At 36.1% G+C, this 27286-nt stretch overlaps 1 protein-coding gene across 1 annotated transcript in view; it reads left to right on the plus strand.

Annotated features, from left to right (window-relative positions):
• Positions 1-27286, plus strand: part of fat3b (FAT atypical cadherin 3b) — a 305444-nt gene that overhangs the window by 138175 nt on the left and 139983 nt on the right. The window contains exons 12-26 of the mRNA XM_061961744.2: positions 1625-1900; positions 1970-2180; positions 2249-2463; positions 2532-2690; positions 2765-2886; positions 2975-3157; positions 3226-3340; positions 3418-3687; positions 3832-4182; positions 4247-4420; positions 4491-5021; positions 12265-12629; positions 17689-17842; positions 24850-24957; positions 25022-25205. Of these exons, the coding sequence (XP_061817728.1) occupies positions 1625-1900; positions 1970-2180; positions 2249-2463; positions 2532-2690; positions 2765-2886; positions 2975-3157; positions 3226-3340; positions 3418-3687; positions 3832-4182; positions 4247-4420; positions 4491-5021; positions 12265-12629; positions 17689-17842; positions 24850-24957; positions 25022-25205 (3418 nt within the window). The remainder of the gene's footprint in view (positions 1-1624; positions 1901-1969; positions 2181-2248; positions 2464-2531; positions 2691-2764; positions 2887-2974; positions 3158-3225; positions 3341-3417; positions 3688-3831; positions 4183-4246; positions 4421-4490; positions 5022-12264; positions 12630-17688; positions 17843-24849; positions 24958-25021; positions 25206-27286) is intronic.

Below are 27286 nucleotides of genomic sequence, written 5' to 3' on the forward strand. Positions count from 1 at the left end.
TCAAATAGAATAGGGTTGGTGGCCCACCCCTAAGAAACTGTAGTATTCTTTCTCTGACATACGACAATATCCTCCACAAAAATATTGACCCTTTTACAAATATTGTCACACGTCCCTAAACTCTACAGTTTTCTTGCCCTGACGCAAATTAGTGTTGGGAGGGGCTCTTCTGTTTTTTCCCCAACCCTGACCCTAACCCGTTCTTCTAAGCATCCTTGAGGTTTGAATTTCACCTATTTAGGCCCGGGAAGCGTCTGAGAAGGTAATCCACATTGTCCCAATGATAAATGGGGTGCCCAGAAAGGTCCATTGAACCCCCAGACTTTTTGAGTACATTTCTGACCTTTTGGTGCACAAGGACTCTTATACACTCTAAGAAATGCTTGGTTGAAAGCTACCCAATTTGGGTAGCATGGTTACACTTCCCGTGTCCCTCGGGAAGTCCTGTGGGGAGTGCTCAGAGAGTACGGGGTATCGGACTGTCTGATTGTGGCAGTCCGCTCCCTGTATGATCAGTGCCAGAGCTTGGTCCGCATTGCCGGTAGTAAGTCGGACACGTTTCCAGTGAGGGTTGGACTCCGCCAAGGCTGCCCTTTGTCACCCATTCTGTTCATAACTTTTATGGACAGAATTTCTAGGCGCAGTCAAGGCGTTGAGGGGATCTGGTTTGGTGGCTGCAGGATTAGGTCTCTGCTTTTTGCAGATGATGTGGTCCTGATGGCTTCATCTGGCCAAGATCTTCAGCTCTCACTGGATCGGTTCACAGCTGAGTGTGAAGCGACTGGGATGAGAATCAGCACCTCCAAGTCCGAGTCCATGGTTCTCGCCCGGAAAAGGGTGGAGTGCCATCTCCGGGTTGGGGAGGAGATCTTGCCCCAAGTGGAGGAGTTCAAGTACCTCGGAGTCTTGTTCACGAGTGAGGGAAGAGTGGATCGTGAGATCGACAGGCGGATCGGTGCGGCGTCTTCAGTAATGCGGACGCTGTATCAATCCGTTGTGGTGAAGAAGGAGCTGAGCCGGAAGGCAAAGCTCTCAATTTACCGGTCGATCTACGTTCCCATCCTCACCTATGGTCATGAACTTTGGGTCATGACCGAAAGGACAAGATCACGGGTACAAGCGGCCGAAATGAGTTTCCTCCGCCGGGTGGCGGGGCTCTCCCTTAGAGATAGGGTGAGAAGCTCTGCCATCCGGGAGGAGCTCAAAGTAAAGCCGCTGCTCCTCCACATCGAGAGGAGCCAGATGAGGTGGTTCGGGCATCTGGGCAGGATGCCACCCGAACGCCTCCCTAGGGAGGTGTTTAGGGCACGTCCGACCGGTAGGAGGCCGCGGGGAAGACCCAGGACACGTTGGGAAGACTATGTCTCCCGGCTGGCCTGGGAACGCCTCGGGGTCCCACAGGAAGAGCTGGACGAAGTGGCTGGGGAGAGGGAAGTCTGGGCTTCCCTGCTTAGGCTGCTGCCCCCGCGACCCGACCTCGGATAAGCGGAAGAAGATGGATGGATGGATGGATGGATGGTTACACAACATTAGATGGTATTCTCTGAGATTGGACCTTCGATATGATGGCCACAAGAAAATTGGTATTGTTCTCCATATCCCATCAAATGTACCTTCCTCTCAGGTGTTCATCCGGGTCCAAGACAGCAACGACAACCCTCCGGTCTTCTCTCAGCCGGCCTACGACATTAGCGTCTCAGAGGATGTCCCCGTGGACACGGAGCTGCTGCGTGTTCGAGCGTCGGACATGGACGAGCGCAGTCGGCTCAGTTACTCCATTTACAGCAGCGTGGACCCGGCCAGCATGAGGCTGTTCAGAGTCAACCCGGGCACGGGCGTCGTGTACACGGCGGACCGGTTGGACTACGAGGCTCGAACGCAGCACATCCTCACCGTCATGGTGGGCAGATGTTGAGTCTGATCTATGTACATCTAAGCACCGTCCTCATGTGGTCTGATGTGGCCCCAGGTCAAGGACCAGGAGTTCCCATTCAACCGAGACCTGGCTCGGATCCTGGTGGCCGTGGAAGACGCCAACGACAACATTCCCTACTTTACCAGCACCGTCTATGACGCCGTGGTCTACGAGTCCTCTGTTGTCGGTTCGTCGGTGATGCAAGTCACAGCTCTGGACAAAGACAACGGGATGAACGGACAACTCACCTACACCATACAAGCAGGTAGGACTCCTTTTGTCTGATGATATTGAGTTTGTTGTCTAAGGTTAAAAGTGTTTTGTTGTTCTCAGGTAACACTTGGGGTGTGTTTGCCATAAATAACAGCACAGGCCTAATCTTCATCGACAAGGAGCTGGATATCACCTCGGTGGGCTTTTACACGCTCACCGTGCGAGTCACCGACAGCGGATTTCCTCCACTAATGGCCCTGTGCTCTGTCCGTGTCTCCTTGATGCTCTCCGACTTGTCCAAGCCCAAATTCTCTCAAGAGGAGTATCACGCCGAGGTCAAGAGGATGGACGTAAACATCCCTGCGTCATTCAGTACTCGACTGATGTTTCTGTGTTCAAGCAGATCATGGAGAACAGCACCGCCGGGACTTACGTGACCGCTGTTCGCGCCGTGAGCCACTCGTCGCTCATTTATGACATCACCAAGGGCAACGAGGAAAACCGCTTCTTTATTAATCACCACACCGGCATCATCAGCACACGCAAACTCTTTGATTTTGAGGTCGGTTTGTGCTTCATTTTACCGAGTGAGAAGATTTGATGATGAAATCTGGTCACATGTCTTTCTGTGGTCAGAAAACGCCATCCTACTTACTGATGGTCCGTGCTTTAAGCATGGCAGGCGTGGAGGCCAGCGCCACAGTCGTCGTGCAGGTGGGGGACATCAACGATAATGCACCTGTCTTCCAACAATTAAGGTATCGAAATGAGTCTTGGTGCACTGATGGTCGGTCATGGCTTTTGACTAAAAGTCCTCAACCCCCTTGTCGGATCTCCTTGTGACAGGTACGTGGGGGTGATCAGTGAGGCGGCCCCACTCAACAGCGTGGTTCTGGCGGACGATGGCAACCCTCTGGTGATCCAGGCGATCGACGAAGACCGCAATCACAACGCCCTGCTGGTATTCCAGATTATAGACGAGACCGCTCGCATGTTCTTCAGCGTGGACCCTGGGACTGGTTCAATCCGGTAGGAGCCAGGCAGACTTTTGGCATTCATTTTAGCTGATTTCTTATTTCTCCCTGGTTCTGTTTCAGGACGATTGCCAGTGTGGATTATGAGACCTTCCCTGAGTTTGTTTTCAGGGTTCATGTCAGAGACAGCGGACAGCCTTCAAAAAGTGCTGACAGCCCTGCTGAAGTCGTCATAAAGGTGCATGGTCAGCCGGTAAATTTCCGCTTTTCCAAGAAGTTACCTCACTCTGCTGGTTCTCCCTTTCCACATCTTAGGTCATCAATATCAACGACTCACCCCCAAAGTTCTCTCAGGACATGTATGAGACCATCCTTCTGCTGCCTACCTACGTGGGAGTCGAGGTCCTGCGGGTTGACGCATATGACCCAGACATGATTTTGGACTCTGACAAGTCCCCCACTCCTCAGCTGGTTTACTCCTTGGTGGACCGAAATCTGGAGCACTTCACAGTGGACCGCAGCAGCGGGGTTGTAACGGTCATCAATCAGAACCTCAGCAGGGACCGCTATCGATTCAACTTGAAGGTCAGCCCATCGAAACATGTGCACGTCAATAAGCAACACTGCAGACTCCAATATAATATTAATACAAAATCTGTGTCAGTACAATGTGAACTTGACTACATCACCCGTAAAAGTCGCAGCATACTCTTGATATCTGTCTTCAAGGTTTGGGATGGCCGTTTCTCTAGTGTGACGTTGGTCACGGTGCTTGTCCGCCAAGCCGTCAACAGCGGCCTTTCCTTCACCTCCCCGCTCTACACCGCCTCCGTTCGAGAGAACACTCGGAACATGACCACACTCGCCGTGGTGAATGCCGTTGGCCACCGCCTTAATGAACCACTCAGGTTCTCGCTGCTTAACCCTGGCGGTCTTTTCACCATCCGGCCGACGTGTGGTGCGCTGATAACCGCCGGAGTCCCCTTTGACCGCGAGGAGCGGGACAGTTATGAGCTGGTCGTGGAGGTCCGTAAAGAGGACGAGGTACTGAAGGTGGCAAGGGTCACCGTCATAGTGCAGGTGAGATGGACGTCTGAATGTGGCCCAGTCTTGGTTGTCTGGTCTCACTTATGTCTTTTTCCAGATTGAAGACGACAACGACAATGCCCCAGAGTTTGTCAACCTCCCTTACTACGCCACAGTACAGGTGGAAGCAGAACCCGGGTTGTCTATTTTCAGGGTGTCGTCCACTGACCGAGACTTGGGCGTAAACGGGCAGGTGACCTACAGCCTCAAAGAGCCACACAGAAACTTCCAGGTGATTCCGGTTCTTCTTCAGCAGTGTCCTTTTAAAGGTACATTACATAATTTATGTATCTACCGTACAGGTGAATCCTGTGACAGGTGAGCTGATGTTAAAGAGGGTGTTTGAAGCGGACTTGTCAAATGCAGAGTACAAGGTGGCCATCGTGGCTGCGGATGGTGGCGCCCCCTCCCTGTCCAGCGAGGTGGAGCTTCCAATCACGGTGCTCAATAAAGCCATGCCAGTGTTCGACAAGCCCTTCTACGGCGTCACGGTCCCAGAGGACGTGGCCGTGTCGACCTCGCTCTTGAGCGTCAACGCCACCAGCCCTACCGGCCAAGGCATCATCTTCACCATCGCAGGCGGCGACCCTTCGCTCCAGTTCGACATCGGCTTCGACACGGGCGTCGTCAGCGTGCTCTACCCGCTGGACTACGAGACCACGCAGTACTACCGCCTCACCGCCAGGGCCACCGACACACTGACGGGGGCCAAGTCCGAGGTGGACGTGGACGTTGTCGTGCTCGACGTCAACGACAACCCGCCGTTGTTCCAGAAGCCCTCGTACTCGGCCGTGCTGGCTGAGAACGCCATGATTGGAACCAGCGTCTTGCAGGTGTGTGTTTAGCATGCGGCTCTGGCGTTACGGTATTAGCTGCCGCGTTATTCATGAGTGGATCTTGATATTTCTCCGGGAAAAGCTCTTGACCTTTTTCAAATACGCAGCTGCTGTCGCAACATTTGCATAAGACAACTCTAAGACGACTTAATTAAATTGTCTGGACGACGGAATTATATTCATTATATTCATGATCATGAAGCATAGAAATGTGAAACCGTTTTTGTTCCTTCGCCCCACAAGAGGGACAGTCTTCAATTATTCAACCAACAATGACAACATTCAACATGTTATGGAGGGTAAAAAAAACAAACAGAATTCCCAGTTTTCCGGGTAATTTTTCCCATGGAAAATGAATGGGCCATTTTTCTAACTTGCACAATTTCCACATTTCTCAACCGATTAGAACCATCCACACCGTCCACTCACCTTGGACAATCAACACAAGTAAAAAAAAAACTTCCAGGAATTCACGGTTTTCCAAAAGCCCTATTTTCACCTCTTCCTGGAAAGTTTTCACCGTCCACATTTTTCAAGCATTTTTTACCATCCATCCATCCATCCATCTTCTTCCGCTTATCCGAGGTCGGGTCGCGGGGGCAGCAGCTTAAGCAGGGAAGCCCAGACTTCCCTCTCCCCAGCCACTTCGTCCAGCTCTTCCTGTGGGACCCCGAGGCGTTCCCAGGCCAGCCGGGAGACATAGTCTTCCCAACGTGTCCTGGGTCTTCCCCGCGGCCTCCTACCGGTGGGACGTGCCCTAAACACCTCCCTAGGGAGGCGTTCGGGTGGCATCCTGACCAGATGCCCGAACCACCTCATCTGGCTCCTCTTGATGTGGAGGAGCAGCGGCTTTACTTTGAGCTCCTCCCGGATGGCAGAGCTTCTCACCCTATCTCTAAGGGAGAGCCCCGCCACCCGGCGGAGGAAACTCATTTCGGCCGCTTGTACCCGTGATCTTGTCCTTTCGGTCATGACCCAAAGCTCATGACCATAGGTGAGGATGGGAACGTAGATCGACCGGTAAATCGAGAGCTTTGCCTTCTGGCTCAGCTCCTTCTTCACAACAACGGATCGATACAGCGTCCGCATTACTGAAGATGCCGCACCGATCCGCCTGTCGATCTCACGATCCACTCTTCCCTCACTCGTGAACAAGACTCCGAGGTACTTGAACTCCTCCACTTGGGGCAAGATCTCCTCCCCAAGCCGGAGATGGCACTCCACCCTTTTCCGGGCGAGAACCATGGACTCGGATTTGGAGGTGCTGATTCTCATCCCAGTCGCTTCACACTCGGCTGCGAACCGATCCAGTGAGAGCTGAAGATCTTGGCCAGATGAAGCCATCAGGACCACATCATCTGCAAAAAGCAGAGACCTAATCCTGCAGCCACCAAACCAGATACCCTCAACGCCCTGACTGCGCCTAGAAATTCTGTCCATAAAGGTTATGAACAGAATGGGTGACAAAGGGCAGCCTTGGCGGAGTCCAACCCTCACTGGAAACGTGTCCGACTTACTGCCGGCAATGCGGACCAAGCTCTGGCACTGATCATACAGGGAGCGAACTGCCACAATAAGACAGTCCGTTACCCCATACTCTCTGAGCACTCCCCACAGGACTTCCCGGGGTACACGGTCGAATGCCTTCTCCAAGTCCACAAAGCACATGTAGACTGGTTGGGCAAACTCCCATGCACCCTGAAGGACCCTGCCGAGAGTATAGAGCTGGTCCACAGTTCCACGACCAGGACGAAAACCACGCCATTTTTCTAACTTGCACAATTTCCACATTTCTCAACCGATTAGAACCATCCACACCGTCCACTCACCTTGGACAATCAACACAAGTAAAAAATAAAAATTCCAGGAATTCACGGTTTTCCAAAAGCCCTATTTTGACCTGTTCCTGGAAACTTTTCACCGTCCACATTTTTCAAGCATTTTTGACCATTGCACATTATTCTTAATTGGGAAAACAAAAGTTATTTTTTTTTTTTTCATAGAACTTCCCTGTTTTCCCGAAATTCCAGGAATTCCAAAATACCAATAAAAATTCCAACTATTACTATGTCAACATTTTTTAACCAAAATTCCAACACCAACCCATTCATAGAACAATTGTATTAGCTATATTTTTAAAAAAAATTGTTTTTCCCGAAACTCCCAAATTTCCAGGAAATTCCTATTCAATTGAATGGACGTATTCATAGTTCTACAACGCCCAAAATTGTCGAAATTTTGCGCCATTTTTAAACCAATTCTGACCTTTCAACCATCAATTCACATTACTCTTCACATACAGTATATCGAACTCAAAACATGTTTTCCCTTTCCCGAAATTCTGGTAATTTTCTCCCCATTGACAATAAATGGGAAATATACAATCGACTGCATATCCCACATTTCTCATCTGATTTAGAACCATTCCACCATCCACACACTCCACTCACCTTGGACATTCAAGCCAGCAGGTTTCACGGTTTAGAAAATTCCCTGATTACCAGGAATTTCCTCTTATTGAAAATGAATGGGAAATATACAATTGACTGCATATTCCACATTTCTCATCTGATTTAGAACCATTCCACCATCCACACACTCCACTCACCTTGGACATTCAAGCCAGCAGGTTTCACGGTTTAGAAAATTCCCTGATTACCAGGAATTTCCTCCTATTGAAAATGAATGGGAAATATACAATTTACTGCATATCCCACATTTCTCATCTGATTTAGAACCATTCCACCATCCACACACTCCACTCACCTTGGACATTCAAGCCAGCATGTTTCACGGTTTAGAAAATTCCCATATTACCAGGAATTTCCTCCTATTGAAAATGAATGGGAAATATACAATTTACTGCATATCCCACATTTCTCATCTGATTTAGAACCATTCCACCATCCACACACTCCACTCACCTTGGACATTCAAGCCAGTAGGTTTCACAGTTTAGAAAATTCCCTGATTACCAGGAATTTCCCCCTATTGTAAATGAATGTGAAATATACAATCGACTGCATATCCCACATTTCTCATCTGATTTAGAACCATTCCACCATCAACACACTCCACTCACCTTGGACATTCAAGCAAGCAGGTTTCACAGTTTAGAAAATTCCCTGATTACCAGGAATTTCCTCCTATTGAAAATGAATGGGAAATATACAATCGACTGCATATCCCACATTTCTCATCTGATTTAGAACCATTCCACCATCAACACACTCCACTCACCTTGGACATTCAAGCAAGCATGTTTCACAGTTTAGAAAATTCCCTGATTACCAGGAATTTCCTCCTATTGAAAATGAATGGGAAATATACAATCGACTGCATATCCCACATTTCTCATCTGATTTAGAACCATTCCACCATCCACACACTCCACTCACCTTGGACATTCAAGCCAGCATGTTTCACGGTTTAGAAAATTCCCTGATTACCAGGAATTTCCTCCTATTGAAAATTAATTTGAAATATACAATCGACTGCATATCCCACATTTCTCATCTGATTTAGAACCATTCCACCATCCACACACTCCACTCACCTTGGACATTCAAGCAAGCAGGTTTCACGGTTTAGAAAATTCCCTGATTACCAGGAATTTTCCCCTATTGAAAATGAATGGGAAATATACAATCGACTGCACATCCCACATTTCTCATCTGATTTAGAACCATTCCACCATCCACACACTCCACTCACCTTGGACATTCAAGCCAGCAGGTTTCACGGTTTAGAAAATTCCCTGATTACCAGGAATTTCCCCCCACTGAAAATGAATGGGACATATACAATCGACTGCATATCCCACATTTCTCATCTGATTTAGAACCATTCCACCATCCACACACTTCACTCACCTTGGACATTCAAGCCAGCATGTTTCACGGTTTAGAAAATTCCCTGATTACCAGGAATGTCCTCTTTTTGAAAATGAATGGGAAATATACAATCGACTGCATATCCCACATTTCTCATCTGATTTAGAACCATTCCACCATCCACACACTCCACTCACCTTGGACATTCAAGCCAGCATGTTTCACGGTTTAGAAAATTCCCTGATTACCAGGAATTTCCTCTTTTTGAAAATGAATGGGAAATATACAATCGACTGCATATCCCACATTTCTCATCTGATTTAGAACCATTCCACCATCCACACACTCCACTCACCTTGGACATTCAAGCCAGCAGGTTTTACGGTTTAGAAAATTCCCTGATTACCAGGAATTTTCCCCGATTGTAAATGAATGGGAAATATACAATCGACTGCATATCTCATATTTCTCATCTGATTTAGAACCATTCCACCATCCACACACTCCACTCACCTTGGACATTCAAGCCAGCAGAATTCACGGTTTAGAAAATTCCCTGATTACCAGGAATTTCCCCCCATTGAAAATGAATGGGAAATATACAATTGACTGGATATCCCACATTTCTCATCTGATTTAGAACCATTCCACCATCCACACACTCCACTCACCTTGGACATTCAAGCCAGCATGTTTCACGGTTTAGAAAATTCCCTGATTACCAGGAATGTCCTCTTTTTGAAAATGAATGGGAAATATACAATCGACTGCATATCCCACATTTCTCATCTGATTTAGAACCATTCCACCATCCACACACTCCACTCACCTTGGACATTCAAGCCAGCATGTTTCACGGTTTAGAAAATTCCCTGATTACCAGGAATTTCCTCTTTTTGAAAATGAATGGGAAATATACAATCGACTGCATATCCCACATTTCTCATCTGATTTAGAACCATTCCACCATCCACACACTCCACTCACCTTGGACATTCAAGCCAGCAGGTTTTACGGTTTAGAAAACTCCCTGATTACCAGGAATTTTCCCCGATTGTAAATGAATGGGAAATATACAATCGACTGCATATCTCATATTTCTCATCTGATTTAGAACCATTCCACCATCCACACACTCCACTCACCTTGGACATTCAAGCCAGCAGAATTCACGGTTTAGAAAATTCCCTGATTACCAGGAATTTCCCCCCATTGAAAATGAATGGGAAATATACAATTGACTGGATATCCCACATTTCTCATCTGATTTAGAACCATTCCACCATCCACACACTCCACTCACCTTGGACATTCAAGCCAGCAGTAGTAGTAGTTTCTTGTAACCAGACAATATTTTCGGTATTTTAGATGGTAGAAATTCCATCTAGTATATCGGAAATATTGTCTGATTACAAGAAAATTGAAAAAGATTAACTGAATAATTAAATAATAAACAGAAAATATTCAAATCATGCAATGATTAGATACATAAATCAATAATTAATTAAATTAATAAATCATTTAATTTACTACTATTTGAAATAATAATCTATATATTTATTTCCAATAAATTAATGACACATTTAAATAATTATTTGCATATTTATTCATTTAATTGTGTCCTATTTGACCCGTCATAACTAGAGATGTCCGATAATGGCTTTTTTGCCGATATCCGATATTGTTCAACTATTAATTACCGATTCCGATATCAACCGATACCGATATAAAAGTCATGGAATTAACACATTATTATGCCTAATTTTGTTGTGATGCCCCGCTGGATGCATTAAACAATATAACAAGGTTTTCCAAAATAAATCAACTGAAGTTATTAAAAAAAATGCCAACATGGCACTGCCATATTTATTATTGAAGTCACAAAGTGCAATATTTTTTTTAACATGCCTCAAAACAGCAGCTTGGAATTTGGGACATGCTCTCCCTGAGAGAGCATGAGGAGGTTGAGGTGGGCGGGGTTGAGGTGGGGGGTACCGGGGGGTGTTTATTGTAGCGTCCCGGAAGAGTTAGGGCTGCATGGGATTCTGGGTATTTGTTCTGTTGTGTTTATGTTGTGTTACGGTGCGGATGTTCTCCCGAAATGTGTTTGTCATTCTTGTTTGGTGTGGGTTCACAGTGTGGCGCATATTTGTAACAGTGTGAAAGTTGTTTATACGGCTACCCTCAGTGTTACCTGTATGGCTGTTGACCAAGTATGCCTTGCATTCACTTCTGTGTGTGAAAAGCCGTAGATATTATGTGATTGGACCGGCACGTAAAGGCAGTGCCTTTAAGGTTTATTGGCGCTCTGTACTTCTCCCTATGTCCGTGTACACAGCGGCGTTTTAAAAAGTCATAAATTTTACTTTTTGAAACCGATAATTTCCGAACCGATACTGATAATTTCCGATATTACATTTTAAAGCATTTATCGGCCGATATTTTCGGACATCTCTACTTTTAACATTTTCTTATAATCAGACAATGTTTTCGGTATATTAGACCAGTGGTTCTCAACCTTTTTTCAGTGATGTACCCCCTTTTTTATTTCAAGTACCCCCTAATTAGAGCAAAGCATTTCTGGTTGAAAAAAAGAGATAAAGAAGTAAAATACAGCACTATGTCATCAGTTTCTGATTTATTAAATTGTATAACAGTGCAAAGTATTGCTCATTTGTAGTGGTCTTTCTTGAACTATTTGGGAAAAGATAGGTTTTTATTTATATTTATAAAGGATTTTTGAATTGTTGCTATTTTTAGAATATTTAAAAAAAAATCTCACGTATCCCTTGGCATACCTTCAAGTAACCCCAGGGGTACGCGTACCCCCATTTGAGAACCACTGTATTAGACGGTGAAATTTATATTGAAAAAATTGTCTGATTACGAGAACATTTTTAAAAGATTAAATAAATAATTAAATAATAAACAGAAAATATTCAAATCATGCAATAATTAGGTACATCAATCAATAATTAATTAAATTAATAAATCATTTAATTTACTTTTATTTGTAATAATAATCTATGTATTTATTTCCAATGAATTAATGACACATTTAAATAATTACTTGCACATTTATTCATTTAATTGTGTCCCATTTGACCCGTCATAACATGTAGTGGTGCTGGGAAAAATGGATTCACATCCGAATCCCCATTTTTATTCATTCTGATTCTGAATGGATTAAAAATGTTCAAGAATCAATTCTATTTTATTTTTTACAAATCTTTAAAAAGACGTTTATTTATTTATTATTTATTTCAGCTTTTTGTAACCTGTTTTGAAAAGGTTTTATCACGATTTGCAAAAAAATAATGAAATAATCGTATTGAGTCGGGTTATCGAGTGGTGAGTTGTTGTGGGCTTACCATCCCTACTGAGATGCAGAACTTCCTTTATGGCAGGTGTCCGCTCAGGACCAGGACTCCGACAAGAACTCGGCAGTGAGCTACCAGATCGTACCGGACCTCAACAACAGCACGGACTACTTCCACATCGAACGCGACGGCGGCCTGGTCTTCACGGCGCGCCTGGTCGACTACGAGCTGGTGCAGCGCTTCAACTTCATCGTCAGGGCGACGGACAGCGGCGACCCCGCCCTCAGCAGCGACGTCAGCGTCGCGGTGGCCGTCGCCGACACCAACGACAACCCGCCCAACTTCAGCCAGTCGCTGTACGAGGCTTTCGTCAGCGAGCTGGCCCCCCGGGGACACTTCGTGACGTGCGTCCAGGCGTCGGACGCCGACATGGGCGACGCCCACAAGCTGAGGTGAGGAGTTCATGTATTAATTAAAGTGCAGTTGTGTCAAAATATTGGGGCCTTTTTAGGTCAATTTACAAATATAATGTAGGTAAGTAAATCACTGCGATTAATCGCGAATAATCCAAATTCAAAAGTGCGATTAATTGGACTTTAAAAACTCATCATTTGACAGCACTAGTCAAAATATTGGGGTCTTGTTTTAGGTCAATTTATATTGCATAAGCAAGTAAATTACTGCGATTAATCACGACTAATCCCAATTCAAGTGTGATTAATCTGATTTTAAAAAGTCATCATTTGACAGCACGAGTCAAAAATATTGTGGTCTTTGTTTTTAAGTGTATTCAATGTATTAATTAAAGAACAGTTATGTCAAAATATTGGGGCCTTCTTAAGTCAATTTACAAATATAAATGTAATCACTGCGATTAATTGCGAATAATCCAAATTCAAAAGTGCGATTAATTGGACTTTAAAAACTCATCATTTGACAGCACGAGTCAAAATATTGGGGTCTTGTTTTAGGTCAATTTATATTGCATAAGCAAGTAAATTACTGCGATTAATCGCGAATAATCTAAATTCAAAAGTGCGATTAATTGGACTTTAAAAAGTCATCATTTGACAGCACGAGTCAAAAATATTGTGGTCTTTGTTTTTAAGTGTATTTAATAAATTAATTAAATTGCAGTTGTGTCAAAATATCGGGCCCTTTTTTTTTAGGTCAATTTACAAATATAATGTAGGTAAGTAAATCACTGCGATTAATCGCGAATAATCCAAATTCTAAAGGGCGATAAATTGGACTTTAAAAACTCATCATTTGACAGCACTAGTCAAAATATTGGGGTCTTGTTTTAGGTCAATGTATATTGCATAAGCAAGTAAATTACTGCGATTAATCACGACTAATCCCAATTCATGTATGATTAATCTGATTTTAAAAAGTCATCATTTGACCGCACGAGTCAAAATATTGTGGTCTTTGTTTTTAAGTGTATTTAATGTATTAATTAAAATGCAGTTGTGTCAAAATATTGGGGCCTTTTTAGGTCAATTGACAAATATAATGTAGGTAAGTAAATCACTGCGATTAATCGCGAATAATCCAAATTCAAAAGTGCGATTAATTGGACTTTAAAAACTCATCATTTGACAGCACGAGTCAAAATATTGGGGTCTTGTTTTAGGTCAATGTATATTGCATAAGCAAGTAAATTACTGCAATTAATCACGACTAATCTAAATTCAAAAATGCGATTAATTGGACTTCAAAAAGTCATCATTTGACAGCACGAGTCAAAAATATTGTGGTCTTTGTTTGTAAGTGTATTTAACGTATTAATTAAATTGCAGTTGTGTCAAAATATCGGGCCCTTTTTTTTAGGTCAATTTACAAACATAATGTAGGTAAGTAAATCACTGCGATTAATCGCGAATAATCCAAATTCTAAAGGGCGATAAATTGGACTTTAAAAACTCATCATTTGACAGCACTAGTCAAAATATTGGGGTCTTGTTTTAGGTCAATTTAATTTGCATAAGCAAGTACATTACTGCGATTAATCACGACTAATCCCAATTCAAGTGTGATTAATCTGATTTTAAAAAGTCATCATTTGACAGCACGAGTCAAAAATATTGTGGTCTTTGTTTTTAAGTGTATTTAACGTACTAATTAAATTGCAGTTGTGTGAAAATATCAAGGCCTTTTTTTATGTCAATTTACAAATATAATGTAGGTAAGTAAATCACTGCGATTAATCGCGAATAATCCAAATTCTAAAGGGCGATAAATTGGACTTTAAAAACTCATCATTTGACAGCACTAGTCAAAATATTGGGGTCTTGTTTTAGGTCAATTTATATTAAATAAGCAAGTAAATTACTGCGATTAATCACGACTAATCTACATTCAAAAGTGCGATTAATTGGACTTTAAAAAGTCATTATTTGACAGCACAAGTCAAAAATATTGTGGTCTTTGTTTTTAAGTGTATTTAATAAATTAATTAAATTGCAGTTGTGTCAAAATATCGGGCCCTTTTTTTTTAGGTCAATTTACAAACATATTGTAGGTAAGTAAATCACTGCGATTCATCGCGAATAATCCAAATTCTAAAGTGCGATTAATTGGACTTTAAAAACTCATCATTTGACAGCACTAGTCAAAATATTGGGGTCTTGTTTTAGGTCAATTTATATTGCATAAGCAAGTAAATTACTGCGATTAATCACGACTAATCCCAATTCCAAGTGTGATTAATCTGATTTTTAAAAAAGTTATTTGACCGCACGAGACAAAAATATTGTGGTGTTTGTTTTTAAGTGTATTTAATTAATTATTTAAATTGCAGTTGTTTGAAAATATCAGGGCCTTTTTTTAGGTAAATTTACAAATATAATGTCGGTAAGTAAATCACTTTGATTAATCAACAAATTCAAAAGTGTGAAATATCTGACTTTTAAAATTCATCATTTGACAGCACTAATCAAAATATTGTGATCTTTTTTGTTAAATGCATTTATTAAATTGCAGTTGTGTCAAAATATTGGGGTCCTGTTTTAGGTCAATTTGAATTGCATAAACAAGTAAATCACTGTGATTAATCGCGAATAATCCAAATTCAAAAGTGTGAAATATCTGACTTTTAAAATTCATCATTTGACAGCACTAATCAAAATATTGCGATCTTTTTTGTTTAATTCATTTATTAAATTGCAGATGTTTTAAAATATTGGGGTCTTGTTTTAGGTCAATTTGAATGTCATAAACAAGTAAATTACTGCGATTAATCGCGAATAATCCAAATTCAACTGTGATTAATCTGACTTTAAAAAGTCATCATTTGACAGCACGAGTCAAAATACTGTGGTCTTTGTTTTTAAGTGTATTTAATTTACCAATTAAATTGCAGTTGTGTCAAAATATCGGGGTCTTTTGTTAGAGCAGTGTGAATTGCATAAACAAGTAAATTACTGTGAATAATCATGAATAATCCAAATTCAAAAGTGTCATTAATCTGATTTTAAAAAGTCATCATTCGACAGCACGACTCAAAAATATTGTGGTCTTTGTTTATAAGTGTATTTAATGAATTAATTAAAGTGCAGTTGTGTCAAAATATTGGGGCCTTTTTAGGTCAATTTACAAATATAATGTAGGTAAGTAAATCACTGTGATTAATCGCGAATAATCCAAATTCAAAAGTGTGAAATATCTGACTTTAAAAATGTATCATTTGACAGCACTCGTCAAAATATTGGGGTCTTATTTTAGGTCAATTTAAATTACATAAGAAAGTAAATTACTGCGATTAATCGCGAATAATCTAAATTCAAAAGTGCGATTAATTAGACTTTAAAAACTCGTAATTTGACAGCACTAGTCAAAATATTGGTGTCTTTTTTTCGGTCAATTTAAATTGCATAAGAAAGTAAATTACTGCGATTAATCGCGAATAATCTAAATTCAAAAGTGCGATTAATTAGACTTTAAAAACTCGTAATTTGACAGCACTCGTCAAAATATTGGTGTCTTATTTTAGGTCAATTTAAATTGCATAAGAAAGTAAATTACTGCGATTAATCGCGAATAATCTAAATTCAAAAGTGCGATTAATTAGACTTTAAAAACTCGTAATTTGACAGCACTAGTCAAAATATTGGTGTCTTATTTTAGATCAATTTAAATTGCATAAGAAAGTAAATTACTGCGATTAATCGCGAATAATCTAAATTCAAAAGTGCGATTAATTAGACTTTAAAAACTCGTAATTTGACAGCATTAGTCAAAATATTGGGGTTTTGTTTTAGGTCAATTTAAATTGCATAAGAAAGTAAATTAATGCGATTAATCACGAATAATCCCAATTCAAGTGTGATTAATCTGACTTTAAAAATTCATCATTTGACAGCACGAGTCAAAAATATTGTGGTCTTTGTTTTTAAGTGTATTTAATGAATTAATTAAAGTGCAGTTGTGTCAAAATATTGGGGCCTTTTTAGGTCAATTTACAAATATAATGTAGGTAAGTAAATCACTGCGATTAATCGCGAATAATCCAAATTCAAAAGTGTGAAATATCTGACTTTAAAAATGTATCATTTGACAGCACTCGTCAAAATATTGGGGTCTTATTTTAGGTCAATTTAAATTGCATAAGAAAGTAAATTCCTGCGATTAATCGCGAATAATCCAAATTCAAAAGTGCGATTAATTGGACTTTAAAACTCATCATTTGTCAGCACTCGTCAAAATATTGGGGTCTTATTTTAGGTCAATTTAAATTGCATAAGAAAGTAAATTACTGCGATCAATCGCGAATATTCTAAATTCAAAAGTGCGATTAATTAGACCTTAAAAACTCGTAATTTGACAGCACTAGTCAAAATATTGGGGTTTTGTTTTAGGTCAATTTAAATTGCATAAGAAAGTAAATTAATGCGATTAATCACGAATAATCCCAATTCAAGTGTGATTAATCTGACTTTAAAAATTAATCAATTGACAGCACGAGTCAAAATATTGTGGTCTTTGTTTTTAAGTGTAGTTAATGTATTTATTAAAGTGCAGTTGTGTCAAAATATCATTTTTAGGTCCATTGCATAATCACTGCGATTAATCGTGAATAATCCAAATTCAAAAGTGCGAAACAATTGACGAAATCTTGTGATCTTTTTTTCAAGTTTGTAGAATTCATTGATTAAATTGCAATTGTGTCAAAAATATCGGGGTCTTGTTTTAGGTCAATTTAAATGATGTAAGCCAGTTAATTACTGCGATTAATCGCGATTAATGTGATTAATGACTCTTTTGGACTCGTGTTGTTTTTTTTGTCCCCTTTTGTGTGGTGTTTAAGTTCCTGTCCGCTACTCTTATTTTGTAGTTTCACATCCTGTGACATTGAAGAAATGTTTTTAATAAAATCAAATAAAGAAATAATTGACGAAACTACGAATAATATATTGCTATGAGAATTGATCCTGGATGGAAGAAGCCATATTGGTTGCTAAGAAGACGTCACATGGTCACAGCTCTGACCCCCCCCCACCCCTCCTTTAGGTACAGCATCCTGTCCGGGAACGAGAGGATGGCGTTCGGCATGGAGGCGGAGTCCGGCGTGCTGCGTTTGTCTAACAAGAGACGACAAGGCATGAAGCTCTTCCATCAGCTCAACGTCTCCGTGTCAGACGGCGTCTTCACCAACACGGCGCAGGTGATGGCGAGGGCGGGGAGGGGCGGAGGAGTTCTCTTTATTAGCGGACATGCAGCTCGGAGTCAGAGGTTAACGCGTGTCCACGTCACGTCAGATTTACTGGCAGCACCGTCTGCCAAGTGGAACGTTCCGTCTCGGAGCGGCGCTCTGCAGAGTCGGCTCTTTTTTTAATTGCCAACGTGGAAGGCGGACACTCGGGGAATAATAAGACGACTCGGTGACGCCTCCGGGCCCGTAAAGGTCACGCAGCATCAGTGTCGCCTTTTGTATTAAAAATGTTAAATATGAATACGAGTTGGGAAGTATGAGGGGTTGTTTGGATCGTGTCGTATAAGTAAATGCTGTGCTGTTATTTCAAAGTACTTTAAAGGTTTGTTTACTCACAATGTCCACAAGATGGCATTCAGACACCGCCTGGTATTGAACATGAATTTGATGTTGAACTCAAGACGTCTCGCGGGCCGTAGTTTGAACACCCCTGAAAAAAAAAAATAATAATAATAAATTAAGAGAAAAAAAGTCTTAATATTCAGATTTCTAAAATATCTAAGTCAAGATATAAGAACATCGAGATTGTGGGATAAAAATTACAATTATGAAAGCGAAATTTGAAATTATGAAACAGAAAATTGACATCATGAGATAAAGTCATAATTATGAGATAAAAAGTTGATGAGATGAGAAAGTCCATCCATCCATCCATTTTCTACCGCTTCAACATGATAAAATATAAAGTCATGATTATAAGATAGACTGTCATTATTATAAAAACAAAAAGTCAAAATTATGCAATAAGAATAATTATGAGATTAAAAACGACGAAATTAAGAGATATAGTCTTAATTTAGTTTTCCAAAAATCCTAAATAATGAAATCCAAATTTTAAATGAGATTAAAAAAAATTGAAATCATGGGATAGTCATAATTATGAGATAAAAAGTTATAATTATTAGATAAAAATATCGAATTTTTTAGATAAAAAAAAAAAATCATAATTATGAGAATGAAAAATTTAAAATAGGGGATAAAAAGTGAGTATTTAAAAAAAAAAAAAATCTAAATTTTGACGTTTAAATAAGACAAAAAATGTATATTGTGAGATAAAAGGTCATAATTATGAGATAAAAAGTTGACTCGATGAGATGAGAAAGTCAACATGATCAAATATAAAGTCATGATTATAAGATAGACTGTCATCATTTTAAAACAAAAAGTCAAAATTATGCGATAAGAATAATTATGAGATTAAAAACGACAAAATTAAGAGATATAGTCTTAATTTAGAGTTTTACAAAAAATCTAAATATTGAAATCCAAATTTTAAATGAGATAAAAAAATTGAAATCATGAGACAGTCATAATTATGAGATAAAAAGTCATAATTATTAAATAAAAATATCGAATTTTTGAGATAAAAAAAAAATCATAATTATGAGAATGAACATTTTTTAATTAATAATTATGAGATATGTCAAAATTTAAAATAGGGGATAAAAAGTGAGTATTTAAAAAAAAAAATCAACATTTTGATATTTAAATAAGATAAAAAATGTATATAATGAGATAAAAGGTCATAATTATGAGATAAAAAGTTGACTCGATGAGATGAGAAAGTCAACATGATAAAATATAAAGTCATGATTATAAGATAGACTGTCATCATTATAAAAACAAAAAGTCAAAATTATGCAATAAGAATAATTATGAGATTAAAAACGACGAATTTAAGAGATATAGTCTTAATTTAGACTTTTCCAAAAAACCTAAATAATGAAATCCAAATTTTAAATGAGATTAAAAAAAATTGAAATCATGAGATAGTCATAATTATGAGATAAAAAGTCATAATTATGAGATAAAAAGTCATAATTATTAGATAAAAATATCGAATTTTTGAGATAAAAAAAAATCATAATTATGAGAATGAAAATTCTAAAATTTAAAATAGGGGATAAACATTTTGAAATTTAAATAAGATTAAAAATATATATATATTATGAGATAAGAGGTCATAATTATGAGATAAAAAGTTGACTCGATGAGATGAGAAAGTCAACATGATAAAATATAAAGTCATGATTATAAGATAGACTGTCATCATTATAAAAACAAAAAGTCAAAATTATGCAATAAGAATAATTATGAGATTAAAAACGACGAAATTAAGAGATATAGTCTTAATTTAGTTTTCCAAAAATCCTAAATAATGAAATCCAAATTTTAAATGAGATAAAAAAATTGAAATCATGGGATAGTCATAATTATGAGATAAAAAGTTATAATTATTAGATAAAAATATCGAAATTTTTAGATTAAAAAAAATCATAATTATGAGAATGAAAAATTTTAAATAGGGGATAAAAAGTAAATGTAAAAAAAAAATAAAAAAAATTGACGTTTAAGATAAAAAATGTATATTGTGAGATAAAAGGTCATAATTATGAGATAAAAAGTCATAATTATTAGATAAAAATATCGAATTTTTGAGATAAAAAAAAATCATAATTATGAGAATGAACATTTTTTAATTAATAATTATGAGATATGTCAAAATTTAAAATAGGGGATAAAAAGTGAGTATTAAAAAAATATACCAAAATTTTGACATTTAAATAAGATAAAAAATGTATATTATGAGATAAAAGGTCATATTTATGAGATAAAAAGTTGACTCGATGAGATGAGAAAGTCAACATGATAAAATATAAAGTCATGATTATAAGATGGACTGTCATTATAAAAACAAAAAGTCAAAATTATGCAATAAGAATAATTATGAGATTAAAAACGACGAATTTAAGAGATATAGTCTTAATTTAGACTTTTTTTAAAAAACCTAAATAATGAAATCCAAATTTTAAATGAGATAAAAAAATTGAAATCATGGGATAGTCATAATTATGAGATAAAAAGTTATAATTATGAGATAAAAATATCGAATTTTTTAGATTAAAAAAAATCATAATTATGAGAATGAAAAATTTTAAATAGGGGATAAAAAGTAAATATTTAAAAAAAAATTAAAAAATTGACATTTAAATAAGATAAAAAATGTATATTGTGAGATAAAAGGTCATAATTATGAGATAAAAAGTCATAATTATTAGATAAAAATATCGAATTTTTGAGATGAAAAAAAAAAAATCATAATTATGAGAATGAAAATGTTTAATTAATAATTATGAGATATGTCAAAATTTAAAACGGGATAAAAAGTGAGTATTAAAAAAAATAAATCCAAATTTTGACATTTAAATAAGATAAAAAAAATGTATATTATGAGATAAAAGGTCATAATTATGAGATAAAAAGTTGACTCGATGAGATGAGAAAGTCAACATGATAAAATATAAAGTCATGATTATAAGATAGACTGTCATTATAAAAACAAAAAGTCAAAATTATGCAATAAGAATAATTATGAGATTAAAAACGACGAAATTAAGAGATATAGTCTTAATTTAGTTTTCCAAAAATCCTAAATAATGAAATCCAAATTTTAAATGAGATAAAAAAATTGAAATCATGGGATAGTCATAATTATGAGATAAAAAGTTATAATTATGAGATAAAAATATCGAATTTTTTAGATTAAAAAAAATTATAATTATGAGAATGAGAATTTTTAAATAGGGGATAAAAAGTAAACATTTAAAAAAAATAAAAAAAATTGACGTTTAAATAAGATAAAAAATGTATATTGTGAGATAAAAGGTCATAATTATGAGATAAAAAGTCATAATTATTAGATAAAAATATCGAATTTTTGAGATAAAAAAAAAAATCATAATTATGAGAATGAAAATGTTTAATTAATAATTATGAGATATGTCAAAATTTAAAACAGGGGATAAAAAGTGAGTATTAAAAAAATATATATCCAAATTTTGACATTTAAATAAGATAAAAAAATGTATATTATGAGATAAAAGGTCATAATTATGAGATAAAAAGTTGACTCGATGAGATGAGAAAGTCAACATGATAAAATATAAAGTCATGATTATAAGATAGACTGTCATCATTTTAAAACAAAAAGTCAAAATTATGCGATAAGAATAATTATGAGATTAAAAACGACAAAGTTAAGAGATATAGTCTCAATTTAGAGTTTAAAAAAAATATATATATATAAGAAATCCAAATTTTAAATGAGATAACAAAAACATTTAAATCATGAGATAGTCATAATTATGAGATAATATGTCAATACCTGACAATTATGACTGTCAGTCTCATAATTAAGGCTAATTATCACATACTTTAGATTTTTATCTCCTAATTTAGATTTTTCAATCTCATAATTTTTTTTTTTTTTTATCTCATAATTTCAACTTTTTATTTAATAATTAATACCTTTTATCTCATAATATAATTTTTTAAATCTTATTTCAATTTAAATTTTTTTTTTGAAAACTCACTTTTTGTCCCCTATTTTCAATTTTTCATTCTCATAATTGATTTTTTTTTTATCTAAAAAATGTGTTATTTTTATCTAATAATTATGAGATATGTCATAATTATTAGATAAAAATATCGAATTTTTTAGATTAAAAAAATCATAATTATTAGATAAAAATATTGAATTTTAAAGTGAGTTTTCAAAAAAAAACAAAAAATTTAAATAAGATTAAAAAAATTATATCAATATTTTTATCTAATAATTATGACATATCTCATAATTATTAGATAAAAATATCGAATTTTTTAGATAAAAAAAATCATAATTATGAGAATGAAAAATTGAAAATAGGGGATAAAAAGTGTGTTTTCAAAAAAAAAAAAATTTAAATTTAAATAAGACTAAAAATATATATATTATGAGATAAAAGGTCATAATTATTAAATAAAACGTTGAAATTACGAGATTAAAAAAAATCAAAATTATGAGATTGAAAAATCTAAATTAGGAGATACAAATCTAAAGTATCCCCTATTTTAAATTTTTCATTCTCAGAATTATGATTTTTTTATCTAAAAAATTTGATATTTTTATCTAATAATTATGACATATCTCATGATATTTTTATCTAATAATTATGACATATCTCATAATTGTTAGATAAAAATATTGAATTTTTTAGATAAAAAAATCATAATTATGAGAATGAAAAATTGAAAATAGGGGATAAAAAGTGAGTTTTCAAAAAAAAAAAACTCAAAATTTTGAAATTTAAATAAGATAGAAAAATTATATTATGAGATAAAAGGTCATAATTAGTAAATAAAAAGTTGAAATGATGAGATATTTTTATCTAATAATTATGACATATCTCATAATTATTAGATAAAAATATCGAATTTTTTAGATAAAAAAATCATAATTATGAGAATGAAAAATTGAAAATAGGGGCTAAAAAGTGAGTTTTCAAAAAAAACAACTCAAAATTTTGAAATTTAAATAAGATAGAAAAATTATATTATGAGATAAAAGGTCATAATTATTAAATAAAAAGTTGAAATTATGAGATATTTTTATCTAATAATTATGACATTTCTCATAATTATTAGATAAAAATATCGAATTTTTGGGATAAAAAATCATAATTATGAGAATGAAAAATTGAAAATAGGGGATAAAAAGTGAGTTTAAAAAAAAAAAAAAAAAAACTCAAAATTTTGAAATTTAAATAAGGTAAACAAATTATATTATGAGATAAAAGGTCATAATTATTAAATAAAAAGTTGAAATTATGAAATAAAAAAAATTATAATTATGAGATTGAAAAATCTAAATTAGGAGATACAAATCCAAAGTATGTGATAATTTGCCATAATTATGAGACTGACAGTCATAATTGTCAGGTTCAAACACCGATGACATCTTTTAGACAAGACAAGAAGCAAGGAATCAGACAGAGACAGGATTCAATTTAGCTCATGAGGAGAAACGTCTGGGGCTGCACACTCAACTACAGCCTCCCACCACGCTCTGAAGGCAGTCCCAACGCGCTCCTCTTTTATTTGGGCATTTTCTGATTACATTACGCAGCTGCTCTTAAGGGGAGGTAGTTCATAAACAGTTCAAAGAAAAGGTGCCTGAAGTGGTGTCTTCTCACAGGGCAGCCTGAACTCATGGGAAAACAAGTTGTGTGATAAATTATATACAATTATTCTGACAATAATCATGAGATATATATATATATATAAAAAAAAAAAATCGAAATTAGGTGATACAAAATGTTTATTTTGAGATTTCAAAAAAACGAAATTATGACATTAAAATTTAAAAAAAATGGATAACTATGAGATAAATTGAGACTATGACATAAAAATCTAAATATGAGGTTCATGTTTTAAATATGAGGTAGAAAATGAAAATTATGAGATAAAGTCAAATATTATGAGATTAAAAATCTAAATTATTAGATAAAAAGTTTCAATTTTAAAATGAAGTCAAAACTATGAAAACAATCAAAAATATGAGATAATTATAACTATGAAATTGAACAAAGTTATAAAATCAAATTTATGAGTAAAGAAAAGATTAAAAAAAAAAGAAAGTTTCTTGGGAGATTTGAGCAAAAAAAGTAAAAAATAAAAATGAAAGAAAAGTATACAAAATGTTTGCATGGCCTTTGAAGAATGATAACATTCTGCTTGGCTTTGGAGTGTGTGGAATAAGTGGCAGTGGAAGAAAGTATGAGAATGTGTGAGCTGCTGCCTCACCTTCTTTACTTATATAACCATCTCGTATTTGTTTGCATTTTCGTCGGAGATGTCTTTTCTGTCGTCTTCACGTCTGCCGCGTTTTTTGATTGAATGACGCAACATGAAACTCGTGGCGCTCCTTCAAAGAGTGTGGTGGACGGGAGACTCCAGTAGCCAAAACAAACAAAACAGGACCGGGAAGACGCCAGGAAAAGAAAGACAAAACCTAGATTTCCTAGAAATATTTTTTAAAAAGAAAGGAGATGTACTGTAGGAGGGAGAAAAGGGGGAGGGGCATATAGAATATCTGCTAAATCTACAAAAACGCCGATAATGGGTGGATGTGTAATTTCCAGGTAGTGGTCCGTGTCCTGGGAGCTAACCTCTACAGTCCGGTCTTCAGCCAGAGGTTTTACTTGGCAGAGGTCCGCGAGAACGCGCCGCCGAGGTCAAAGGTCATCCAGGTGCGTTGGAACCGTGCTCCTTGTTCCGGACGGGCCCTTTCTGAAAGTGCGCCCGCTCCTGCAGGTCCGAGCCACGGACGAGGACTCGGGGCTGTTCGGCCAGATCACGTACTCCTTCGTCAACGACTTTGGGAAAAGTCGTTTCGTGGTCGACGCCGACGGTGTCATTTCTACCGCCCTGAAACTGGACCGGGAGGACCCTGAGAACAAGGACATCGTGCTGACCGTCATGGCGCTGGACGGTGGAGGTATTCCAAACTTGTGTTCCATCGCCACTTAGTGCATCTTGGCTGCACTTAACTCATCGTGATTAATCGTGATTAATCGCAGTATCAACAAGGACTTGTTTGGAGGGAAATTACTGCCAAAACTCCAAACTCCAAAAAATTGTTTGACAAACACAAAAAAATGTTTCACAAACTCAATTTTTTTTTCACAAAGTCAAAAAAATGTTTCACAAACTGAAACATTTTTTTGTAATTCTAAAAATGTTTTCACAAACTAAATGTTGCACAAACTCAAAAAAAATGTTGCACAAACTCAAAAATGTTTCACAAACTCTAAAATGTTTCAAACTCAAAAATGTTTCACAAACTCGAAAAAATGTTTCACAAACTCGAAAAACTGTTTCACAAACTCAAAACAATTTTTAAAACTCAAAAATGTTTCACAAACTCGAAAAACTGTTTCAAAAACTCAAAACAATTTTTCAAACTCAAAACAATGTTTCACAAACTCAAAAATGTTTCAAACTCAAAAATGTTTCACAAACTCGAAAAAATGTTTCACAAACTCGAAAAACTGTTTCACAAACTCAAAACAATTTTTAATACTCAAAAATGTTTCACAAACTCGAAAAACTGTTTCACAAACTCAAAACAATTTTTCAAACTCAAAACAATGTTTCACAAACTCAAAAATGTTTCAAACTCAAAAATGTTTCACAAACTCGAAAAAATGTTTCACAAACTCGAAAAACTGTTTCACAAACTCAAAACAATTTTTAAAACTCAAAAATGTTTCACAAACTCGAAAAACTGTTTCACAAACTCAAAACAATTTTTCAAACTCAAAACAATGTTTCACAAACTCAAAAATGTTTCAAACTCAAAAATGTTTCACAAACACAAAAATGTTGCACAAACTAAAAATATTTTTAAAACTCAAAAAAATGTTTAAAACTCAAAAATGTTTCACAAACTCAAAAATGTTTCAAACTCAAAAATGTTTCTCAAACTCGAAAAAATGTTTCACAAACTCAAAAAAATGTTTCGCAAACTCCAAAAAAAATTTTAAACTCAAAAATGTTTCACAAACACAAAAATGTTGCACAAACTAAAAATATTTTTAAAACTAAAAAAAATGTTTAAAACTCAAAGAATGTTTCACAAACTCAAAAATGTTTCACAAACTCGAAAAAATGTTTCACAAACTCGAAAAAATGTTTCACAAACTCAAAAAAATGTTTCACAAACTCCAAAAAAAAATTTAAACTCAAAAATGTTTCACAAACACAAAAATGTTGCACAAACTAAAAAAAATGTTTCACAAACTCAGAAAAATGTTTCGCAAACTCCAAAAAAATTCTTAAACTCCAAAAAATGTTTCACAAACTCAAAAATGTTTCACAAACACAAAAATGTTCCACAAACTAAAGAAAATGTTTCTCAAACTCGAAAAAATGTTTCACAAACTCAAAAAAATGTTTCGCAAACTCCAAAAAAAATTTTAAACTCAAAAATGTTTCACAAACACAAAAATGTTGCACAAACTAAAAATATTTTTAAAACTAAAAAAAATGTTTAAAACTCAAAGAATGTTTCACAAACTCAAAAATGTTTCAAACTCGAAAAAATGTTTCACAAACTCAAAAAAATGTTTCACAAACTCAAAAAAATGTTTCGCAAACTCCCAAAAAAATTTTAAACTCAAAAATGTTTCACAAACACAAAAATGTTGCACAAACTAAAAAAAATGTTTCACAAACTCAGAAAAATGTTTCGCAAACTCCAAAAAAATTCTTAAACTCCAAAAAATGTTTCACAAACTCAAAAATGTTTCACAAACACAAAAATGTTCCACAAACTAAAGAAAATGTTTCACAACCTCAAAAAATGTTTCACAAACTCAAAACAATTTTTAAAACTCAAAAAGAATATTTCACAAACTCATAAAAAAATGTTTCACAAACTCAAAAATGTTTCACAAACTCGAAAAAATGTTTCGCAAACTCAAAAAAATGTTTCGCGAACTCAAAAAAATGTTTCGCAAACTCCCAAAAAAATTTTTAACTCAAAAAAAGGTTTCACAAACTCAAAAATGTTTCACA

Source organism: Nerophis lumbriciformis, linkage group LG09 (genome assembly GCF_033978685.3).
Source record: "Nerophis lumbriciformis linkage group LG09, RoL_Nlum_v2.1, whole genome shotgun sequence".
Classification (NCBI taxonomy): domain Eukaryota; kingdom Metazoa; phylum Chordata; class Actinopteri; order Syngnathiformes; family Syngnathidae; genus Nerophis; species Nerophis lumbriciformis.